Raw genomic sequence first — 22,216 nt, forward strand, 5'->3', positions numbered from 1 at the left:
TTCTGGTTATGGTGGATTTAAACCAGGACCTTTTTGCTGTGAAGCAAAAAATCCACACCGCTGTGCTTCCCAACTCTTAAACGGCTGAGTGAGAAATAATCATAATTTTCCCAAATCTGCTCCTTAAAAACATGGGTTCTGTATATTTTCTATACGTTCTTCCAGTGAAGCTTTCGCTAAATAAACTATAATATATAATATTTAAACGGGAAACGACAAGAAACATTATCAATATATCAAAATAAAACAAAAAATCACTGACCCACCATACCTTTAACACTGTTCTGTGGATTTTCTCTATCAACCACAAACAGAACACTGGTATCACAAGCATGTGAAGTCTACATTATATATTATATTGTCTACACCGCCTGGGGGGAAAAAACTGCCGTTCAATTTTCCTCAAATTAAATAGTCTTGCCACAATTAACCATCCATGTTATTTAAATGAATATTCACTTTAAGTCTTCTCCGTACATGGTAAATTTTTTTAACCCGCAAATTATTTTCTATAACTTAAAAAAGTAAAATTAATTATTATATTTTCCCCTTGAGGAAATATTTTATTTTATTTTAGCGGACATATGACGTAATATCCGTATCAGCAAACTGCGTCATCATTTAGAGCCCCGGAAACGTCGAGAGAGCGACGAGGGGGTTATCTAAACCTGAGCGTACGTCGGAAGCTTTGACTCTTTCCGTTAAAACGACACCGATTAAAGAAGCTCCTGAGAGTGTTGGATGTTTCTGTAAGGTACAACATTTTTTGAAATAACGCTCCGCTGCCTCGTTCACCTATAACGTGCTGCTTAGTGACAGCGTTGTGAGGCGCTGGTGACCTCCTGCTTAGCTTCTGGTCGGCTCGCTTGTATTTATAGCTGGCAGTGTGTTGAGTACACACTTGAACCGTTAATGTTAGCTCTCCGGGAAACTGTGCTTAGTGTTTTAGGTCTATAACAACAGAGGTGGCCGCTGTTAGCAGGTGCAGAGACACCGAAGCTGTTCCGACATTTTATCTGCAGAAAAAACAGAACTGGCTGTTATCCCAGGATCGATCTGTTACAGAAAGAACAGGTTGGAGACAAACTGGGAACTCTGATAGTAATAATTTATGTTGTTTAGGGGCCATTCCTCTGTTAGAGCATGTAGAGATCACAGTGTGTTCACACACTGCTAGTTGCAGAGTAAGGTCTTCTCTGTTTCTCTTATTATTTTTTATATTTTTTATTTATTGTTTACTCTATTTAATTTGTAAAATATGTGTACACACACACACACACACGTAGAAAAATATTAGTATACACATCCAGAAATGCATATACTATTATATATTGTACATATATTTATTAGTTTCAGATGTAGCCATTCTTGTATTTTGCTTGTTTACATTATTGTATTCTGCACAACTCTGTTGCTTGTGAAGCTGGCACACAAGAATTTCACTCACATGTGCTGTACCAATGTACCTGCACATGTGATGTGACAATAAAAGTGATTTGATTTGATTTGATATTTGACAGCATTAAAACACACACACAAGGTGACAGGTCACTGGTCACTTTATTAGGTACACCTTTCTTTCTCCATTGCCCTCAATACATTAGACAAGTAGGAATGTCAAGACGTCCTGCTGAAGTTCAAACTTGAGCATCAGATAAGAAAGTAAGTTGATTTAAGTGATTTTAAACGTGGCATGCTTGCTGCTGCAAGACATGCTAGTCTGAGTATTTCAGAAAATGCTGATCTGCTGGCACACAACCATCTCTAGAGTTTGCATGGAAAATATGTAGCGAGCCAAGTTCTTTGAGTGAAAATGCCGTGCTGCACTTAAAAACTAGACAACAAAAAATGTTGCCAGGTCTGATAAGCCTCCATTTCTGCTGCGACGTTCAGATGGTAGGGTCAGAGTTACCAGTAAACAGCATGAAAGCATGGATCCATTCTGCCTTTATCTGCAGTTCAGGTGCTGGTGGTGTAGTGGTGTCCATAACATCTTCTTGGTACCAACTGAGCATCTTTTAATCTATTCTGTGAAGATTTAAAACAGGTCTGAAGTGACAGCAACTGTATAGCTGCTGCTTCTGCAGTAGTAAAGGTGGCTGTGTGGTGTTAAGGCAGTGTTGCCTGTGTTGATGGATTTGTGGGTTCTATTTTCCTGATTAAATGTAACATTACTTTATAATAAGTGGTTAAAATGTTTTCCTTTTGGGGAAGATTAAAAGGATGAAACCTGTTCGATGTCTGAAATCAATGACTTCCATTTATCGACTGGTGTTTTATTCTCATATTTTGTCTTTGGCTTAACAGAAAGCTGCACAAGCCTTTTACGTCTGCAGTTATTTATGCATCCTATCTGTGCAGGTGCTTTCTGTCTCCGAGGTCCAGCAGTGTAGTTGGTTGCCATGGCGTCTCCAGGAGGACAAGGAGGAGGAGCTCTGTCAACAAGAGGAGGAAGCGGTGCCAGGAGGATGAAGTGGGCTCTGGAGCTGAGCCTGGGCAACACCAGGTAAATGGAAACTGACACGTACCCTGAACATTTGTCCACACCACCAGGAGGTGTGGACTAAAGCTCTGGCGTAGAGGTGAGAGTAGTGCAGGTAACAGCTCTGTCCAGGTGATCGAATTTACATGTAAGATATGATTCTGGCTTTAATGAATTATTAAACAACAAGTCTGTTATCCTGTAATGGTTTCACTTTTCAGCACGTCCCTTTCAATATTTCTGCCTCCCTGCATTACCAGACTGCTGTGTTCCAGGTGTAATTAAAGTTGAAAAAAGTCCATTCAGTTCAGTACAGGTCGCTGCTTTTATTTAAAGTTTCATAAACTGAGAATTTAAGTAATTGTGTTACATTCAGTATGGCTCAAAATCTTTCCTGGCAGGTAATTGTCCCATTCCCAGTGAACAGTTTGGGAGTGTGTCCTGTCTAAACTTAGAAGTTGTACATCGAATGCTCATCTTGATTCAACGCCAAAGGGCATTTGTGTCTCCTGCTAGACTTAAACTAGCAACCTTTTACTTATGTCCCGCCTAAACTACAGATTATTTCTGCCTCCAAACTTTTTAGAAATCACCTAATCCAGTTTCTCTTTGTTTACCTGGGCGTCCTCACAGTGTGTGCATGTGGGCTTTACACTCTTGTCTTGAGTGGTTTAAATGCTGATATTAAATTAAACGGCAGAGCTTATGAGACGGTGAATAAAGGTTAAATCTGGTCATTTTTATTCCCGCTGCAGGAGCCGCGGTGACCGGCAGGGCGGTCAGGGAGATGTGGTTTACCCCATCGGCTACTCTGAGAAACCGGTCCCCGACACCAGCATCCAGGAGACTGACAAGAACCTGGTGGAGAAGGTGAGAAAAGCTCCAGATACACACATTTTCCCTCCTGTTCGAATGGTCCCAACCACCAGTCTGTGGATTTAATGTCTATTTAACTTCATAGGTGAAGCTACCATTGCTGAATTAGTTATGCTTTACTTTGTGAGAAATAAACACAATAACAAATCTTTTTATAGTGACCATCCAGATTTTGTTTTTACTGTAGTTTTATAGTTTTTGTACTAGCTTTATAATGACTATAATAACCATGGTGTACATAGTTATTCTGTCAAACATGTGGAATCAGTACTTTGGGCAGAAACTGGATGTGGATTTTGGAACTGGCACAGAGGAGAGTCTATGTGCCTTCTCACAATGAGCGGTCAGCCCGTACTTTGGAATAGGTGCCTTAAAGACAGTCGCTTTTATTTTGATAGGACATTTAAAACGATAGGACTACAGTCAAAATGTTTCCTCACAAGAGTGTTAGAATGAAGGTGATCTGCTTAGAATGAAAAGAAAAGAGCTCAGTAAAGAAAGCGAGGCTTAGTTTTGGGTGGACGTAAGAGGGTCTTTAGCAGGGATTTAAATCAAACATGTGATAGTTGGCCTGACCCCGCCCACTCTCTCGTCTTGCTGTGGTGCAGAGGTGCTGGGACGTGGCCCTTGGGCCCCTGAAGCAGATCCCCATGAACCTGTTCATCATGTACATGTCGGGCAACACTATCTCCATCTTCCCCATCATGATGGTGTGCATGATGGCCTGGAGGCCCATCCAGGCTCTCATGTCCATGTCTGCCAGTGAGTATCCAGCGCTCAGACACCGTTTATGTTCTTGACCGGATGCTAACTGCTCCTTTCATCCTCTCCGCCTCAGCCTTCAAGCTGCTGGAGAGCTCCAGCCAGCAGTGGCTCCAAGGCCTCGTCTACCTGATCGGAAACCTCCTGGGCTCAGCGCTGGCCATCTACAAGTGTCAGTCGATGGGACTGCTCCCGACACACTCGTCCGATTGGCTGGCGTTCATAGATCCGCCGCAGGTAAGGTTGTAAACGTGCAGCAGGGATAAATTGTTCTTCAAATTGATACCCTAACTGTATCTACTAAAAATCTAAGATGAGTTTGACCTTGACCTGAAGGCCAGAGGTCAAGTTTTCTGTACATCTTGTATATGCAATGACTTGAACAAGGGCTGAGATGCAGATTCTATAATTGATACCATAGATGTGTGTACTAGGAGGCTGACAGGTAGCACTGCTGGTACCCAGTGTTTTTAGTAGTAATATTAATAATAATGATAGTAGTAATAAGAATGGGTATAATGGTAGTAATAGTAAAAAATGATAATAAATGATGATGTTAACCTTTAGAATTGTCCCTTCTGTTTAAGTGTAAAGTTTAAGTACATTCATATTTATAAAACTTGTCTCAGTTTGTCCACAAAGAAATCCACCAGCACAGCCGATGTTTGGGCTTAAACTTTATTAAATTAGATAAAGGTTTCTGCAGCTCATTACCCCAAATTTCTGTGGACCCCCTGCTTACAAATAAAAAGGGAAAGCTGTAAGTGGTTTGTTTACAGGGGAAAATAAAAACACCTCATTGTTTGTCATGACGGAGCAGTACAATCTGCCACTGAGCAGATTTTCACACTTTGTTCACATTTTGAGTAATTCTAGTTAAAAATACAGCCAATAAAATGAGGTACAGAGTCTGACACAAGCTTTCCATTAGCTCAGCTTTTGGCTTCATCGGACTGTTTGTTGATAAAAGCTGCTGTGAGCAGCGCTACATGTTTGATTTGGCAGATTCTTTCTAATGCAGCCTTTGAAGGGATGTGTGTGGAAGTGGTGACCCTTCACTTGTTCTGTGAATGTGTGAACCACTGCGCTGTCTGCCAGAAACACAATACCTGAAAAATGGCCCAGTAGGTTTGGTCTGTAAAGTAATTTTTTCATGTTTTCAGGCTTTTTGGCTTCTTCATTAAGTTCTTATAAAACAGACGTGTCACGATCCTCAACCTGCTGAACTACTGTTTCTAGCTCAGTAGGGGGCAGAATTGGCTTAGTTTCAAATTCTCCTGAGGTCATGGAAGACACCTTGCGTTATCAATGATGTATTTATTTGGTCGTCAGAAACATCTTTGTAACATGCAGGAACAAATAAAATCTTACCTTTTTAATGTTAAAATACCTCAGAGTGGGCCTTTGAGGGGTGACTGCACATAAACATCAAACAGTTAATGCTGAGAGTCTGTTTCCTTCCTTCCTTCCTTCACAGTGTGACTGAATCATTTGCAGGTCTGCTTGCAAGTAAAATGATTGCAAGTTGGTTTTAGGTGCAGTAAGCAAAAGTTCCCTGATGTGCTCTGGGGAGGAGATGCACATCCTTCTGGATTTCCCTCAGGAAGAGTATGCAATGTCCCTGAATCAAACATACGGAGCTAGTTGCTATGGCAACCGCTTGTATAAGTGCACAGCCGGAAGTAACTTTGTTACCAGTTTCACTTGGTATTACCCAGCAACCTCCTGCAACCACTTCCCAACCAGTTGGGAAAGGTTGCCTGATGGTTGCTAACTGGTGTGTAGGCCTGTGTGAATTAGAAAACAGTCCAACTTGGGCATCATTTACCTCTTTACCCCTTGAAAGCAGACTTGGAGTAACATCTGAAGCTCTTTTCATCACTGAGTGGTTTATGTCATATTTAAGGCCTGTTTACGGGAGATATGAATGACTGTTTGCATCAGAAGTTAGTGAGGGTGGTGTCTGCCTGTGGAGCTACCCAGAAAAAACCCAGAAAATATTCTAACGGTGGTCAAAGCACCTTTTTATTGATATATGCTGAGGTGTCAGAGGGGAGGTCTTCAGATGTCGGCTGTATGGGGAAAAGAGCTAAACGAGGTTAAACATTGTCTGTATTTTACACTATTAGTGAAAAAACTCCTTCTAGTGTCCACTCATTTTCCAGCTCGCAGTGTTTCAGGCTTCTTTATTTTCCTGTCACAGTGACAGCCACGTGTTCCTGACTATAAGAGCTTGAAACCAGCAGCTAACTGCCAATTAATTAAGTATGGGTAATTAGTTTAACCGAGTAGTGTTTCCCAGTTTGAGTGTTTCAGTTGTCACACAGGTCCCTGCGGTGTTTTGTCACACTGGTTACTGCCTCTCACTGTACCCACATTTGTCTTCTCCACAGAGGATGGAGATCATGGGAGGAGGGATGGTGTTGTGAAGAGGACCACGTGTGCATGCAAAGGATTGATATGTTGACCTTCAGAGGTTAGATACTGTAAATACTCCACCTGAGCCGCACCACCGAGGCCGCCCGGCAAAGCTGACATGGAGGAAAATCCAGCTGGCTTTTTTTCCCGTCCTCAGCAGATCCAGGCTCGAGCGCGGCAGCTAAAATGGCACCGCCAGGGTTTCATCTCACACACACATACACTATTTGCCTTTTATCAGAGAAACGTTACTTCCGCCAGCTGCTCTGCTTACGTTTGCCGTCACCTCTGACGTTCTTCTTTTCTTAAAGCCAGCTGATCATCATATTTACTTCTGTTCAACTACTGTAATTTCACTTGACACATACTTCACATGCTAAAAATACAAGATTATCGACAAGGTTATTTTTGGAGGGTAAACATCACTAATGGCAGAGTGTTACCTGTAACTCCCGAGGGAGTCCCTGGGAGGAGGTCATTTCTCATGAATAGTAGAGTAGTTTTCTTTTTTGTTTTTCTTCCATCAGTCGTTCAGTTTGTTGTGAACGCTTCATTATGTTAACATGAACTCACCAAGCTAGCCCACAGCATTTACTCACCTGTTTAATTTATAGGTTTGTTTAATTTATGCAGATTTGTTTTTTCCCTATGAAAATATTCTAGGAAATAAATCCTTATTGGTTGAATTCAAATGAGTTTGGATGTTTGATTATTTTTGCAGTGGTTTTTTTGGTAAGTTGTTTCATGAAGATACTTAATGTTCAGTGGAATTACACAGAAACTAAACTATAAAACTTCTAATGAAGGCTGTAGGGGTGGCAGAGCAGGTCAGCCACTAATCTGAAGGTCGGGGGTTCGATCCCAGGCTGCCTCCTGGCTGCATGCCAAATATCCTTGGGCAAGATACTAACCCCGTGTTTGCCTACTGGTGGTGGTCAGAGGGCCCGGTGGCGGCAGCCTCGCGCCCCAGGGCAGTTGTGGCTACAGTGTAGCTTGCCATCACCAGTGTGTGAATGGGTGAATGACTAAAGCGCTTTGGGGTCCTTAGGGACTAAGTAAAGCGCTATACAAATGCAGGCCATTTACCATTCATGTTTTTGGTGATTTAGGTGTGAACTACTGGGGACCATGTCAGACTTTGGATCTTCTTGTCCAACATGTTTAAATCTGGAGGGAAAAACTTCAGTTTATTTGCTCAGTTATGACATTTTTCAGCCATAAGCACGAGAGTTGTTTAATATGTCAGAGTGATATGATATTACACAATATGACTGGTTGCAAGAGAAAAATGCACACCTGAAGGCACGGCCGATAAGATTGTTTTTAGTTGGATATTTACCGCACCCTGTCCACAAACCCAGTTCAAAAGGTCTGAATCTGATTTAGTTTGTTGGATTTTCTGAGATGTCACAAAGCCTCCCAAGTCTCTTTTTGGTTTTTTCAAATGTTTGTCTATCATAGTCATAAAGAACACTTTAAAGGATTTCTGGATTTATACTGGGGTTGGCTTCAAATGTTAATCACTCTCAGTTAAGTCCCACTGTCCTGAATGTTTTCAGAGATCCTGGAAATAAATAACCTGAACCACAGTCATGAATTCACAGAGGTAGCAAAGATATTCCTTTAATGTAACTGGTTTTAAAAGATCCTTCAGCGAGATTAGTCTCCGGTTCAGAAGCAGAAACCACTTTGAATTCATTTTAGCTGTTTTGGTGTAAATGAAGGTACTGGTTGGAGCAGAAGCTCCTGCTGGGTTAGTCGCTCTACAGCCCCATCCAGCTCTCCTTGTGTGACAGCCTGTCTCAGGAGAACTCCTCTATACTCTTGATATACCTGACTGTGCTGCAGGAACTAACAAAAACACTAACAGAGTAAAACCAAAGAACATCACATTAGCTCCTAATCCTTCTTTTACCACCTGGACCACTTTGGGCTTCACATTCTACCTCTTATATATGTATGTACACACTCAACTGGCTTCTTTCCCCACACCTTGGTGGAGGGATTCAGAAAACCACTGAAGCCCCATCCTGGAGCCAGGCCTGGCAGGGAGCTCAAGGGAGAGTGCCTAGTGCCAGGGTCTTACCCCATGAGACCCAACCGGGCCCAGCCTGAAGAGGAGACGTGGGCTCACCACCTGCTGTAGTGAGCAGGATGCGTGGGTGTGTGTCTGCTGGCTATCAGGACATATACTTATAGGTCCCTGATGAGAAGATTAAAAATGTGTGTTTTGTTAAATCATATATGTTTAAAGGGAAAATAAGAAATACATATATATAACATAAATGATACCAGTAAATAATTTTTGAATGGATGCTTCAGGCTTCACACAGAGCCGTCTTGGTGAATAACATTTATGAGCCTGTTTTGAAAGCAGGCCTTTACAACGCGCTTGTATCAACATTTAGCCAATTACAGGAAGTAAGTATCAAAATAAAAGTTCAGCTCAGCCAGCAGTGAATTTCAACTCCCGTCTTTGCCTCATTCCAAACTTTTCCATTCCTCCATTCCTTTTGCTTGTTCTTGTGGGTGTGGATTTATCAGCACCCAGAACAGAAGGATCAGGTATGGCAGAAACCCCAGAGGCCATGAGGCTTTCACAGCGTTTGGTAGTCATCAGTGAATAAACATGAAAGCTTGGCTCTTAATGTAACATCTGAGATTCAGAAATGTGCCAAAACATATTAAATATAGTCTTCTTCACAGGTATCTTCATCTTATCACAGTACTGCCACACAGTGTGCATTAAATTTACAAACAGCACAGAGGACACACAGAGAGGGTAGCATCGTCCGCATTACTGGTACAGAGATTATGTTTAAAGAGCCTTCTTCTCTGTCAGGGAGCAGCTGCCGTGCCACACAGTGACACAAAGTTACACATCTGGACACTCTCTCCTCCACTGCACATCTTCAGGACTGAGCAGACTTCATCCTTCTGAGAGATTGAGGGACTGGTGCTTACACAGCACCTTCCTCCTCTAACTGAGCTGTCGGAGCGTTTTGTAATACCAGCTTCATTCACCCAGTCTCGCACACTGTCTAAATGTGTTTAAATCCCTTGTCCAACATCTGCACACCCCAACCTGAGACTAGTATAAATCCCGCTTTAGCCAGCTAGCATACTGGTATAAGAGTCACAAGTAGCAAATGAAAAAGCTAGGACTGGTAAAAATCTGGTAAATATCCAAATGATGAGATCCTCGAGGGAGAGACAATCCTGATTCGAGCGGTGGTTCTGCGCATGCACTTTATGGTTATATTTATTAAAGTTAATCTAGATGTGTTAAAATTACTGAAATTTGTTTTGGTTTTTTGTATGACATCACTTGTCACTTTTTTGACAGTCGTATGGTAACACTCAATTTGTCACACACACACACACCCCCCCACACACAGATTTTTATTTCTTTTTTAATAACAATTCCATACATGCTTTCCGACCGGTTTGTCTGGTCCGACTTGGCTGTCCTGCTGGTGGGCCGGGCTGTGAGCTTACGTAGGGGACGGACGGGGTGAGGCGAAGCTTTAAATGAGGCTGGGTGGCGTTGCTGTGGCGTTTATTTGGCCATGTGGAGGAGAAGGACCGGAGAAGTTGGTTTTTAGATGGTTGTCGTCTTATGTTTTTGCTGCGAGCGTTTGGCTTCTACTAGCTAACTGCTCTTTTTAATAGAGTGCGCGAGGCACTTTAATTAACTTTTTAATTTAAAATAAAAGCAAACAGGGGAAGTGACAGCTTTATGTAACTTTTTAATCAACCCCTCAGGGAGTGTAAATTACTTTTTTAAGTGTTAAAATTCCTTTAAGAAAATTAATAAACTTTTCCAGTTTACCTCGCGCCATGGAGAGGATCGACGACGGTTACTCGGCAACGCAGGAGTATCCACATCCGTTCATTCACAAAATGAAGCTGACCAGGGCGCAAAGGATCCGGGTAACGCTCAAATATATATCGATTTAATATAGAAAATAAAATAGAAAAACTCATATAATGACGTGTTTAATTTTAGTGACCATCAGTCATTCAAACATCGAGTGTTAACACCTGAAACCAACCATATGATGATTTTTACCAACACGGAAAGAGGAGCCAGTCACTAAAAAGTTATTTACGAAGTATTTACTATCAAGCGACTCTTCCGGTTTCCCATTTTCTTCTATGTTTGCCAATTTTTTTTTCTCATATCGATACAATCTTCAGTTTAGGCTTCCACAGCTCCCTGTTTCTCTGAGATCATAAGCAAATGAGCAAAGTCATAAATGTTTCCCAGCACGGATAAGCGGGCTTGATGATGAGAACAACATACCAGAGGGTTCCACAACTTTGGAAAACTTAATCAGTGTGGCTGGGTGTAAAACTGCACCTCTATGGGCATCTGAGTGTGTTCCCCTTATACGCAGGACGAACTTCACAGGTGCAAAGCTCTAATCTTAATTTTATTCAGTAGTTTCAGACTAAAGTTGTAAAACCATCAAATAAAAGGCTATTTAATAGCCACAAATCAGGGTTTTCCTGTCACAAAATGGGACTTTGGTGACTGAATGAACTAACTAACCAATAAAGGAGTCCGTCTGTTACATTATTTGACAGAAATCTGTGCCTCATTTGTAAATATTTGCTAAGCAAAAATGTCCACTGTGATTCATTCTGATGAAACTAGGTTTAAACAAATGTATTTATCGCAGCGCTGCTAATTTCAAATCATGCAAAGTCCAGTTTCTGAGCGGTATGAGATTTATTGGGTCGTATGTGTGACTGCGCATTTAATGTATTTCTTCTGATCTCACAGGGTATCATCCTCGGCAGCATCCTCTTCCCCATACGCGTCACCTTGGCGGTCCTTTTCTTCCTTATAATGTGGCCCATCGCCCGGCTGCGATTGGCCGGCCTGTCCGAGGAGGAGCGCTCCAAACCCGTAGAAGGCTGGCGCCGCTGGTTTTACCACCCAATCATCTGGCTGCTGAGCAGAGCTGTGTTCTTCTCTCTGGGTTTCTACTGGATTAAGGTCAAAGGTCGCAGGGCAAACCTGAAGGAGGCTCCGGTGCTGGTGGTGGCGCCCCACAGCAGCTTTCTGGACATGCTGGTTTTTTGCCCGGCCCAGCTTGCGACGGTGGTGTCGAGGTCAGAGAACACCAGCCTGCCGGTCATAGGAGGTAAACAAGAGTAGCTCTTAGCTAGTTCTTAAGATTTATCAATGTATACATTTCCTTCACGCGCATTTTTTTTTTATTGTGGCTCGACAATAATGGCAATTTTCAAGTAAAACAGTTAGAAATTACATACATTGTACAGGGATAGGTGTCAGAGAACTATGACATGACAGAAGCATAGCAGCAAGAGTGAAAGGGAAGCTTTACAAGATGGTAGTGAGGCCTGCTGTGATGTGATGTAATGTGTGGTTTGGAGACAATGGCACTGACAGAAAGATGGAGATGCTTAGATTTTCCCTGGGAATGATCAGAATGGACAAGAGTAGAAATGAGACAAAGAGACTGAGATGGTTTAAACATGTGCAGAGGAGGAACACTGGGTATATTGGACAAAGGATGTCGAAGATGGAGCTGCCAGGCAAAGAGGAAGACCTCAGAGGAGATTTGTGGATATAGTGAAGAGGGTTGGTGTGACAGAAGAGGAGGATGCTAGGAACAGGGTGGAGATGGAGGCAGATGATCCGTGAATTTGTTTGCGTTGAAGCCATCACTGTAGCCTCTGAGGAGCTGAAGCACACTCGCACATTTCTGACACCGATAATGAATAAAGGAATTAACTGTTAGATTAATGTGTGCCTCCTTTTCTTGAGAATTCTGCTGCTGCCGTGCTAGAAGCCCTGCAAACTTGCCCACACAGCTTATTGCATGCTGATGTAAGGTGCTGCTGAGCTATGGTCTTACATAGGGCGTACATGCTGCTTCCTTTCAGATGTCTCCATGTCTGCTGTAGGAGAGAAATCTGCCTTTGATCGCGTGTTTTATCTTTTACGGGAACCCCTCTGCTATTCTGCTGACTCAGCCTCCGATGACAACATGAAGGTCGAGGCTTCAAGTGCAGACTTCCTTGTTTACAAGGAACTTGTTACTTGTTTATCCAGTTACTTGTTTATCTAGGTTGAATTTCATAGAAGTCCAAATGTAATGCGCAGTATTTGCAGTTATAGATATAGTTATATCTTTTCTTGTTTCTCTCTTTTTTCATCCTCATGTCTTTACATCTGAATTAGCTGAATTCTCTGACTGACAGTCAGAAAGCTCCACCACAGTGTAAAACAAACTCACTGCTGGGAATCCATCCTGAAACCCCTCAGCACTTCTAGTTGAGCTGTTATTTTGCAGCATTATCGAATTTAACTTAATTTCACAGGTTAAACTGCACATATAGAACAACCACACAACTGATAATAAACACCTGAAAAGTTTCCCAACTTTGCCCCCAAATAAGTTTTTAAGAAAGCTTTTTTCTCCTCTGGATTGTAAATCTGCTTTTAGTCACTTGGTTGCATTTTTGTAATGACAAGTGCCTGGGTGACATCATATTTTCCTGTGCTGTGGAGGTATTCACAGTGCAGTGTGCTGATAACAGCAGGCATTCGCGCTCCACCTTTTTCACACAAACAATCCAGAGCGATATTTGGCCATCGAACAGTTAGAGTAGGGGGTGGGGGAACTCCAGACCTCAAGGGCCGGTGTCCTGCAGGTTTTAGATGTGTCCTTGATCCAAAACAGATTATTTAAATGGCTAAATTACCTCCTCAACATGTCTTGAAGTTCTCCAGAGGCCTGGTAATGAACTAATCATTTGATTCAGGTGTGTTGACCCAGGGTGAGATCTAAAACCTGCAGGACACCGGTCCTTGAGGCCTGGAGTTCAGCGCCCCTGTGTTCTGCAAGCATGCGAGGAGATCCAAAGATAAAGAAGCGGCCCACACCGCTCGCTCCTGATCTGCTGCGTCTTACAGGGTGTCTTGCTTTCTGGTTCTGATTCTTGTTCTTTTCTTAATTGTGTTTCAGCTCTGCTGGAGTTCAACCAGTCTGTGCTGGTGAGCAGGAAGGATCCAGAGTCGAGAAAAAAAGCTGTCGCTCAACTCAATGAGAGGTTGACCTCCGACGGCTACTGGCCTCAGGTGAGACTTTGGCGGCTGACAGAATGTCACTCCTCCCTCGGCTGGGTTCTTGTTTACAGAAGTGAAATTTCTACCAAATTATCCCGTCAGACTTTGCAGCAGTTTGAGGAATGCAAAGCAGATTAAAGATAATCTTTTAATGGGAATGGTCCTTCTGTTGTTTACTGCTTGTGGTTTAGAAAAAATCTGTAGTTTGTCACAAGTGAGCAGTTGATCATGATTAGATTAGGTCCTCTTGATGGAAGAAGAGGGAAATGATCCACTTTTCTGCCTCACGGGAACACATTTGTTTACATTTGTGTCCTTAACGACAGTGTACACCAGGGGTCCCCAATCCCAGTCCACGAGGGCCGGTGTCCCTGCAGGTTTTAGATGTATCCTTGATCCATCACAGCTGATTTAAATGGATAAATTACAATCAACATGTCTTGAAGTTCTCCAGAGGCCTGGTAATGACCTAATCATGTGATTCAGGTGTGTTGACCCAGGGTGAGATCTAAAACCTGCAGGGACACCGGCCCTCGTGGACTGAGATTGGGGACCCCTGGTTTACACACTGAAAAAGTCACCTCAGGGCAGCTGTTACTGCTGGTAGAAAAAGAGGGGACACAGATTAAAAGACTCAGTGTTTATGAAGAGAAAAGTAAAATAACTATGTGAAATTGTGGATGAGAAGATAAGGGATGTTGATGTTTCCCAAAGAGCTTAAAGTGAAAGGAGCCATAAGCAGTCTGAAAGTCCCGTGTGAGGTGGCAACACTGCCATGACCTCACAAGCCTGGAAATCGCTCTCTCAGCTCACCGCTTCTTTTCATTTCTGTCCAGATGCTGATGTTTCCCGAGGGGACAACGACTAACGGCAGTGCTCTCATCAAATTCAAGCCCGGTGAGTGGGACCTACGCGTGCGACTCACGTAGGTGACATCATGCTGGTTTTCCAGCCGTTTGAACAAATGATGCAGGAATGACCTGTGTGAGCGGGAAGGGCGAAGCTGCACATTGTGCTGCTGCTGTGTGATTAACTGCTCCTCTCTTCCTCCTGTCTCCATCTGTGTCATGAAAGGTGCCTTTCTCGCTGGAGTTCCTGTCCAACCTGTGCTGCTGCATTACCCCAACAAGCTGGTGAGTAACACCATGGGCGTGCTGCTGGTGACAGCAGACGCCTTCTTTGGCTCTTTTAGGTTATATTAATCATTTGAGCCCTTCCATATTTTACACAGGACTGCCATTTTTGTCGGCTCTGATTCCGTTTATCGTACCTGGACCGTGTCCTCGGTCTGTGACAGATATTCTCAAATGTTCCTGGGTCTTTGTTTTTAAAGAGGTCTGTGATCACAGCTCAGGTTTATGCCACACTGGGCTGGTTTGCCTGAAACTGCAGCTGTTCATCCACAGAGAGATCTGTACCAGGGAGGTGCTGTTTGGGTAAACGGGCCTCAAGCATTATCCAAATGTTTCCCATGCACCCCATACATGATATGATTGAATGGCTTTAATGAATCATGTCTTTAAGGATGGCCTTGGTGTTCATTCAGGGTTCGTAACGTGTCTTGAGGATCAGCTGAGGTTGCATTTGTGAACACACTGTGATGTTTACTCAGGCACTGTGTTTGCACACTGGGTACTACTGAGGTGTGCCGGGACTGACTGGTATTATATATGCTATAAAATAAAAGAATAATAACCCCTCCCACTCTGGGAAAGCAACTCAGAGGAAAGATAAGAAAACTTTAAATTTTTATTTAAATTTGTTGTCTCTTCTTCAGGATACTGTTCGCTGGACGTACAAAGGCACAGCCTGGTGAGTTCCTTCATTGCTTCACCTGCACATCTGTCACACATGTTTAATGTCAGGGTTTAGTTTAGCAAACCCCAGAAACAAATGAAAATAAAAATCTACTTAAGGTAAGCTCCAAGTAAGAACTTGGTGCTTAAAATAATTATGCAAGAGCAGCTTTTCAGCAATACTTATGCTTTTTCTAGAAGCTCAATGCAGTGCTTATCATTGTCAGCTGTAACAGATCAGCAGGGCCTGTGCTATGAAACAAGTCCAACACAACCAAGACGTCTGGCTTTATCTGGTTTCACTTATGCTACCATCTGCAATCAGGATAAGCAATCGCACGAACGTCGCTTGAGATGAGCGCGTTCGTGTGGAAAAAGGTGGCGTCGCCAGTCTGACCAATCACGGGCACGGGTGTATATTTTTACAAAGATAAAACCGCTACGTCAGAGAGATATGAAGAGAACAAACACACAATGTGTGTGAGCTTCAAGTGCTTTTGTCAGACTAGAAAAGATTTCTTGTATCAATAAAGTTTGGCCTGTTTGAAGCTGGGATGGAAAGTGGGCAAAAAGTCTGACTGCACAAGTTCAAAAGACTTCTCGGTGCCACGGCTCGAATATTAAGAGACATGTGCTTACAGTTAAGGGTCCCATCAAAGTTTTGTTTGGAAGATGGTTTGTTTTTTTCCTTCCAGCTGCAGCTCTGTTGGTGTTTAACAGTCTGAGAGCAAGAAGAGAATATAAACCTTCGAAGTTGCTTTTAAGAATCTGTATTTCTTACTGATGCTCATCAGGGAGAGAAAAAGACTTTAAAAACTCAAGTTTGTCCTACTCTCTGTACACAGAGCTGAGAGATCATCCAGGAATGTCGATGCAATTCTTCAGATTAGTCAGCAGCCATCGTTTTCATACCTGTCTGTCGCTAATCTCCAACATAACTTGCTCCAGACTAGCGTACGTTGCCATGGTGAACCGCCCACCACACCAACAGGTTTAGCTTCTGTTTTTAACACATACAACATATCAATAATTCAATTACACTGGGGGGAAAAATGCAAGGATATTGGCAATATTGTTGCAAATAATCAAGTCATTTGTATAAATTTTATGATGTAGACAATATAGAAGAATGGAGCAAAATTTAAAAAGCAGAAACCAGTGTTTTGTTTTGGGTTTTTTTTGTTTATTTTAAAAAAGCTCTGCATAAGGGTCAACATTTTAATGTAATAAGTGTGTAAATGTAAGTTAGTGAAGAAAGAAGTGTGATATTGTCAGAGCATGGTAGTGGAGGAAGCCTTCCTCTTAGAGAGCATTTTTGTTTATGACCTTTCGAAGCCCTTGTGAAGCTAAACGAGGCTGAAGCATTCCGGACTTTGCACTCTAAGGAAATGTGCTCGTTTTTTCCAGCGTAATACTGACCGCACCTGACAACTCGTTATTGCGTTTTTAGAGATTTGACACAAAATATACAACATCAAAACTCAGAATTACTCTTTTTGTATACCAAAACACAAGAACAGAAAACAAAGGACAAACGTAGGTGGGGAAAATGTTAATCGAAGTTAGCTAGTGTACACAGGGAAGGGGGGGATGCTGATTTTCCACTCCAATGATCCTGCCTTCTCTCACAGCTCGTCTTTGGTGGGACAGATGTGATCTTGTCCCATCATAGCAGCCAAATATGGCGCCATTGTTATTCAGGTGAATATAATACCCCTCCAAAAATGACTCTGGACCAGACGGGACCAAAACAGGTGTTCTTAAACAGTATTATCGAGCGCTATACACCAAGATCCCTTTAACATATTTCTCCACAGTAGCACCCCTGCACACAGGATCCTGCCTGAACTGTGATTTAGTCAAAACAAAATGCTAATTTTTCATGATGAATCTAATCTTCTGCTCTGTGTGTTAGGACCGAGGCTCTGTGGCACACGGTGTCCCAGCCGTACACCAACGTGACTGTTGAGGTGAGAACTGGTCATTCAGCTTATCAAACAAAAGCGTATATATCTACAACTTGTGGAAATGTCCTTTTACACACCCACACCTCAGTGATGTAGGTGTGTACACCCATGTGTGTGTTTAGCACAATCTGACATTATTGTTAATTGTAGTGACAGGTTACAGTCGTGACTGGGTGTGGGCAGAGGTGTGACAGAGTTGGCGTGGTTTAAAAAAAAAAAAAAGTGTGTGTGTGTGTTGACTTTTGCCTCTCTGTTGAACTGTTACTGTGACTACACAAACAGTGTTTCTCTTTATTGTGCTGCAGTTCCTGCCAGTTTACAACCCTTCAGAGGAGGAGAAGAAGGACCCCAACCTGTACGCAGACAACGTTCAGAAACTCATGGCCAGGTGAGCCTAACAGTTTTGCTGCAGCCGCTGATTAATTAAAGTTAAAGTGGATTGTTGAATGCCTCCTTTTTTCTTTTTTTTAATAATCCCACTTACTGGTTCTCCCTGTTATGGGGAACTGGTTTGTTGCTCATGTTACAGTAGACATGCATTACAATGGAGGTACATTCCTGTAATTCCTGTGTCCAAGCACCAAAAGAATGTAAGCAAAACCAACAGTGGAGATTCAAAAATTGCAGTACTTCTACTGACCACATCAACTAAGTATTGTTACAAATAAAACTGAAGCACAGACTTACTGCACACGTTTAGCTTAATTTTATTCAGATAAGCCAATAGAAAGGTCTCACAAGGCCCCAGCAGCACATATGTCAATAGCAACAGGCGGTTGCCAGATGGTTGCAGACCAGTCTCTAGGCCTGTGTGACTGGAACCTTATTCACTTGATCCTACCTATCACACATCCCAGAGGGCCAACAAGTGGTTAGCAGTTTACCTCAAAAGCACCAGAACGTATCTTTTACCAACAGTTGTCACCACCTGGTGGCATGCAGAGAAACTGCAGGTTTAAACATGCCTTCTGGTCCTTGAATTTCTGAGTTTTTAAATACTTTCTGGCTCTGTTTGGTGATTTTATGTGTTATCTCTGCAATGTCACATTTTTATGATGTGTAGTTACGTGTGAGCGGTCACGGGAAATTATATTTCATGTAGTTTTAGGTTGGATCTTATGTACGAGGCAGATAGAGGAGAAAAGTAAAAGCTTTCTCTTGGTGAGGGATTTGTGTCTGCTGGTTGTTGTGACGTAGCTGTTTCTCCTGTGTGTTAGGGCCCTTGGAGTCCCCGCTACAGACCACGTGATGGAGGGTGGGGTTCCCGTCAGCAAAGTCGGTGGTCTGTCCCTCCCGCTGGAGTCTCCAGCCAGAGAAACGCTGACGCTGCTGCACAAAAACGGGTGAGAGATTACTCCTGCTCATGTTTTACTAAACTTTAAAACCTTTCATCTCCATCACACATCAGCTTACTTCACCTCCTTTATCCTCCTCTCCGTCAGTCTGGGAGCACATGAAGTACAGACTGCTCTGGACAGGATGATTGACAGGTGTCGCTCAGGAGCTCAGGGTGCAAAGGTCAGCGCAGAGGAGCTCGCCTCCATGCTCGGGCTGAGCCACCAGCAGACAGCTGTCCACATCTGCGGCCTCTACTCCAAGGTACGGTCGGGTGTACGCGCTGCAGCCGAGTCAGACCGTCCTCTTAGGTTTTATGGCTATAAACTGCGCCTGAGTGCACACTGTGTGCACCAAATATTTGTTTTTCACAAGAACTCGCGACAGCTGAGTCAACTATACTCAGATCTGAGAAGTCGATAAGCCGACAAGATTCAAAATGAAATGCTTCAGCCGCTTTCGATGAACTGATTCTTCAAGGAGGGAGGGCACGACAAAGGTTCAGCGCGTTTCTCTGTTGCCGTTAGAAACTGCAGATGTTTGTGTAGCAATTAGTGACGAGGTGAAACACAAACCCTTCCATCCATCTGTAACTCGTACTTACTGGCAGCAGGTTGAGCAGAGCATTTTAAAAGCTCGTCGGCCAGCTTCTTGTTAAAGAGTTTGTGCGACGCTCGAGTGAGAACGGTACAGATGATTCTCACAATCCACAGAAAGAGCAGATCTATTCAGAGGAGCAAGGACAAACTAAACCCTGATGAATGTTAACCGATAAGTCACAAACTCGCAGCTGCTTCTTCTAACCACAGGATCCTGGATTTAAAAAGCCCTGCTGTGTTTACCGAGAGCAAACAGATCTTGGGGCATATCATAAAGCGGAGTGCATTGTGATTTTGGTGTTTTGATTTATAAATGAGGCGTTATAATAACTCATCTGTGCTTTTTCAGATTATGCAACATTTAAAAAGCTGAGAGGGAGAAGGTGCTGATGTAATCTGTGTGTTTTTAGGATGACTCTGTGGACCTGAGGCACATCTATTTTAGTGTCGCACCCCTGACTGGATGTGTTGACCTGAAGACACTGCTTCACTCTGCTTTCACTGTAAGTCCTGCTGATCGCCTCACCTTTCTCCACTTTCCCCTGTGTGCCTTTAGAAATATGACACATAGTCAGGATATAATTTTAACTCCGCAGTAAGAAATTACAGAATTAAAGAGCCCTGCATGTTTTAGTTTTTAAGACGGACTCCCCCAGTGGGATTTGTGACTTTTCCCTGAGTTCAAACTGTGGAACTTAGGCTCGATCGGCTTGCACAAAAACAGTCTTCACCTCCATAAGGAGCCTTTTTGTACCTCCTGCTGTTTTCTTGATTGTTCACTGTTTGTTTTTCAGTTGTTTAACAGAGAGGGCGGAGGCAGCTTGAGTGAAAGGGAGCTGTCAGACCTGATGGAGGCGCTGGTGGGCATCCCTCAGCACAGAATTGCCGAGCTCTACGCCGCCGCCTCCGATCAGAACCGGCTCACTGAAGGTGAGAATCAGCTGAACAGTGTAGATGAGCTGCAAAAGAACAAATTTCCCTCAAGAACCAGGGCGGTCAGTGAATGCCTGTTACTAGACAGTAGTAAAAACCATCCCTGCTGTGGCTTTGTTTCCACAGAGAGTCTGCTGCGGGTGCTGACTGCCCACCCAACCTTTCAGAAAGTGACGAAAGAGTACCTGAGGCCCGAGGAGGCTGCAGGTACTCTATCCAACGGGAGGTCTGTGAACAATAACGGATCAGTTTACAACAACAGCAAGAAGTCTGAATGAGGACCTCGCAGTGGGTTATTTTAGGGGGGGCAGAATACTGGACAGAAGATTGTAGACATGTGAGGCGTGATGTGTTCATTGAAGTATTTATACAGTTCCTCTCTCAGGTGTGTGTGTGTGTGTGTGTGTGTGTGTGTGTGTGTGTGTGTGTGTGTGTGTGTTACTCTGAATAAATCTTTGCTTCAGATGCTGTTAAAGTCCAAAGGTCTTGAACGTGTTATTTATAAAGTTTCTTTGAATGTTTGCTGAGGTGGGGTTTTTATAGGAGTCCAAAGGTTTATTTTTCTACATGAATTTGTGTATTTTTGTTTACACGTGACAAATAAAGTGTCAAGTAAATGAGCTGCTGTCATGTCCTCCATCATTCCTGAATTCTGACTCGGTTCTCTTTCATTCACATAGTCAAATCTTGAAGTGTTCCTTTAATCGTTTTGAGAAGTATATGCACTCACTCAAAAACAGTTGCACACGTATGCCCAATAACGTGCCATCTGAATGTGTAGCTCAATAAAAGACATGACAAAGCTAATATAAGTTTTAAAAAAGTTGACTATAACCGGGGTGCACATAAGTGGTACACAGGTGCGCATGTGCTGTCAAAATAAAAGACCAGATAAGAAGTTGCAACGCGTGTTTGCGTACATAAGATTTTCATAAGAGGACAGACATTTGTTCAGAACTCTTAAAGATGTCGAAGAAGTAAGCTCCTTTAAGCAATTACTTTGGTGTTCCTCCACCTCCAAAGAAATGTCAGGAGTCCAAACTGCAAAAGAAGCGCATATAGTGGTTGCAGGAGGTGAGCTGGTTAACTTCTTTGTGCTCACGCTGTTGCTCCACAGGGTTGTGAAAGAAGCTGAGTAATAATGGGCAAGATAATGATATTTAAAAACTGAAGAGCACAATGAAATAGATAAAAGGCTGCAAAAGTAGTGCAAAACCTCTTAAAACATCTGGTGGAATATCTCACAACTGCTCACGTTAATCAGTAACACTGCCTGCTGTAAACCGAGGATTCCCAGAGAGCATGAGCAAAGTAGCTGAACATTTAAAGAAAAAAATAAAGCCGCAAAGAGTCTGGGTTAAAATTTATCTCTGAAACACGCACTGGATCTGGGTGAATGTATGTGACCTTTTACCCCTCGAGGGCACGCCGTCTCAAACGCAAACAAAACCAGCATCGCTGTGTTTATAAGGGCGAGTTAAAACTCCATCATGCAAGGAAAGAAAAAAAACATATAGATAATAAAGAAGATCCAGAACCATGCTGCAGCGCTCTCTAAACTCTGAGACAGGTCGAAAAACTCGAAATCAGAGAAACCTCATCCCTAAAGAGGAGATGGACTGTCGCCCACAAACACAGTATGTTACACGCTTTGTTCCAGCCTTGCGTTTGGATAAGTTCAGCAGTAATTCAGCTCTATACAAAGAGTCCTCTCACCCTTTGAAATATCCGGCTTGTTGGGAAAAAGTTGACAAAAGTTTCCAAAATTGTACATCATGAAAAAAAAATAGAAAACATTAAACAACTGTATGAACAGAATCAATGTTTTAGAACATTTGACCTGTTTTATACTTCAATTTCTTCAATTTTATATATCCGCAGGTTAATTTGGAGCATACTTTGATCTTGCTCTCTCTGCTTCTTAGCGCCTAATTATTCATGTT

General features: G+C 42.8%; 2 protein-coding genes across 2 annotated transcripts; both read left to right on the top strand.

The window, feature by feature from the left end:
* The first annotated feature begins 618 nt into the window (after positions 1-618).
* emc4 (ER membrane protein complex subunit 4) lies at positions 619-7,230 on the top strand. Its single transcript, XM_085264897.1, has 6 exons — positions 619-754; positions 2,362-2,506; positions 3,238-3,352; positions 3,967-4,120; positions 4,197-4,357; positions 6,514-7,230. The coding sequence occupies exons 2-6, from the start codon at positions 2,403-2,405 to the stop codon at positions 6,547-6,549; spliced, it is 570 nt and encodes a 189-aa protein (XP_085121023.1). The 5' UTR covers positions 619-754; positions 2,362-2,402; the 3' UTR covers positions 6,550-7,230.
* Positions 7,231-9,999: 2,769 nt separating this feature from the next.
* On the top strand, positions 10,000-20,893 carry lpcat4 (lysophosphatidylcholine acyltransferase 4). Its single transcript, XM_085264908.1, has 13 exons — positions 10,000-10,471; positions 11,328-11,691; positions 13,543-13,655; positions 14,480-14,540; positions 14,718-14,776; positions 15,421-15,455; positions 17,355-17,409; positions 17,712-17,794; positions 18,624-18,749; positions 18,849-19,005; positions 19,751-19,843; positions 20,135-20,270; positions 20,400-20,893. The coding sequence occupies exons 1-13, from the start codon at positions 10,379-10,381 to the stop codon at positions 20,549-20,551; spliced, it is 1,527 nt and encodes a 508-aa protein (XP_085121034.1). The 5' UTR covers positions 10,000-10,378; the 3' UTR covers positions 20,552-20,893.
* Positions 20,894-22,216: the final 1,323 nt, after the last annotated feature.

The sequence above is a fragment of the Mchenga conophoros genome, linkage group LG3 (genome assembly GCF_057382185.1).
Source record: "Mchenga conophoros isolate Kocher_MC1m ecotype Shallow Benthic linkage group LG3, M_conophoros_male_GT1.1, whole genome shotgun sequence".
In the NCBI taxonomy this organism is placed as follows: Eukaryota; Metazoa; Chordata; class Actinopteri; order Cichliformes; family Cichlidae; genus Mchenga; species Mchenga conophoros.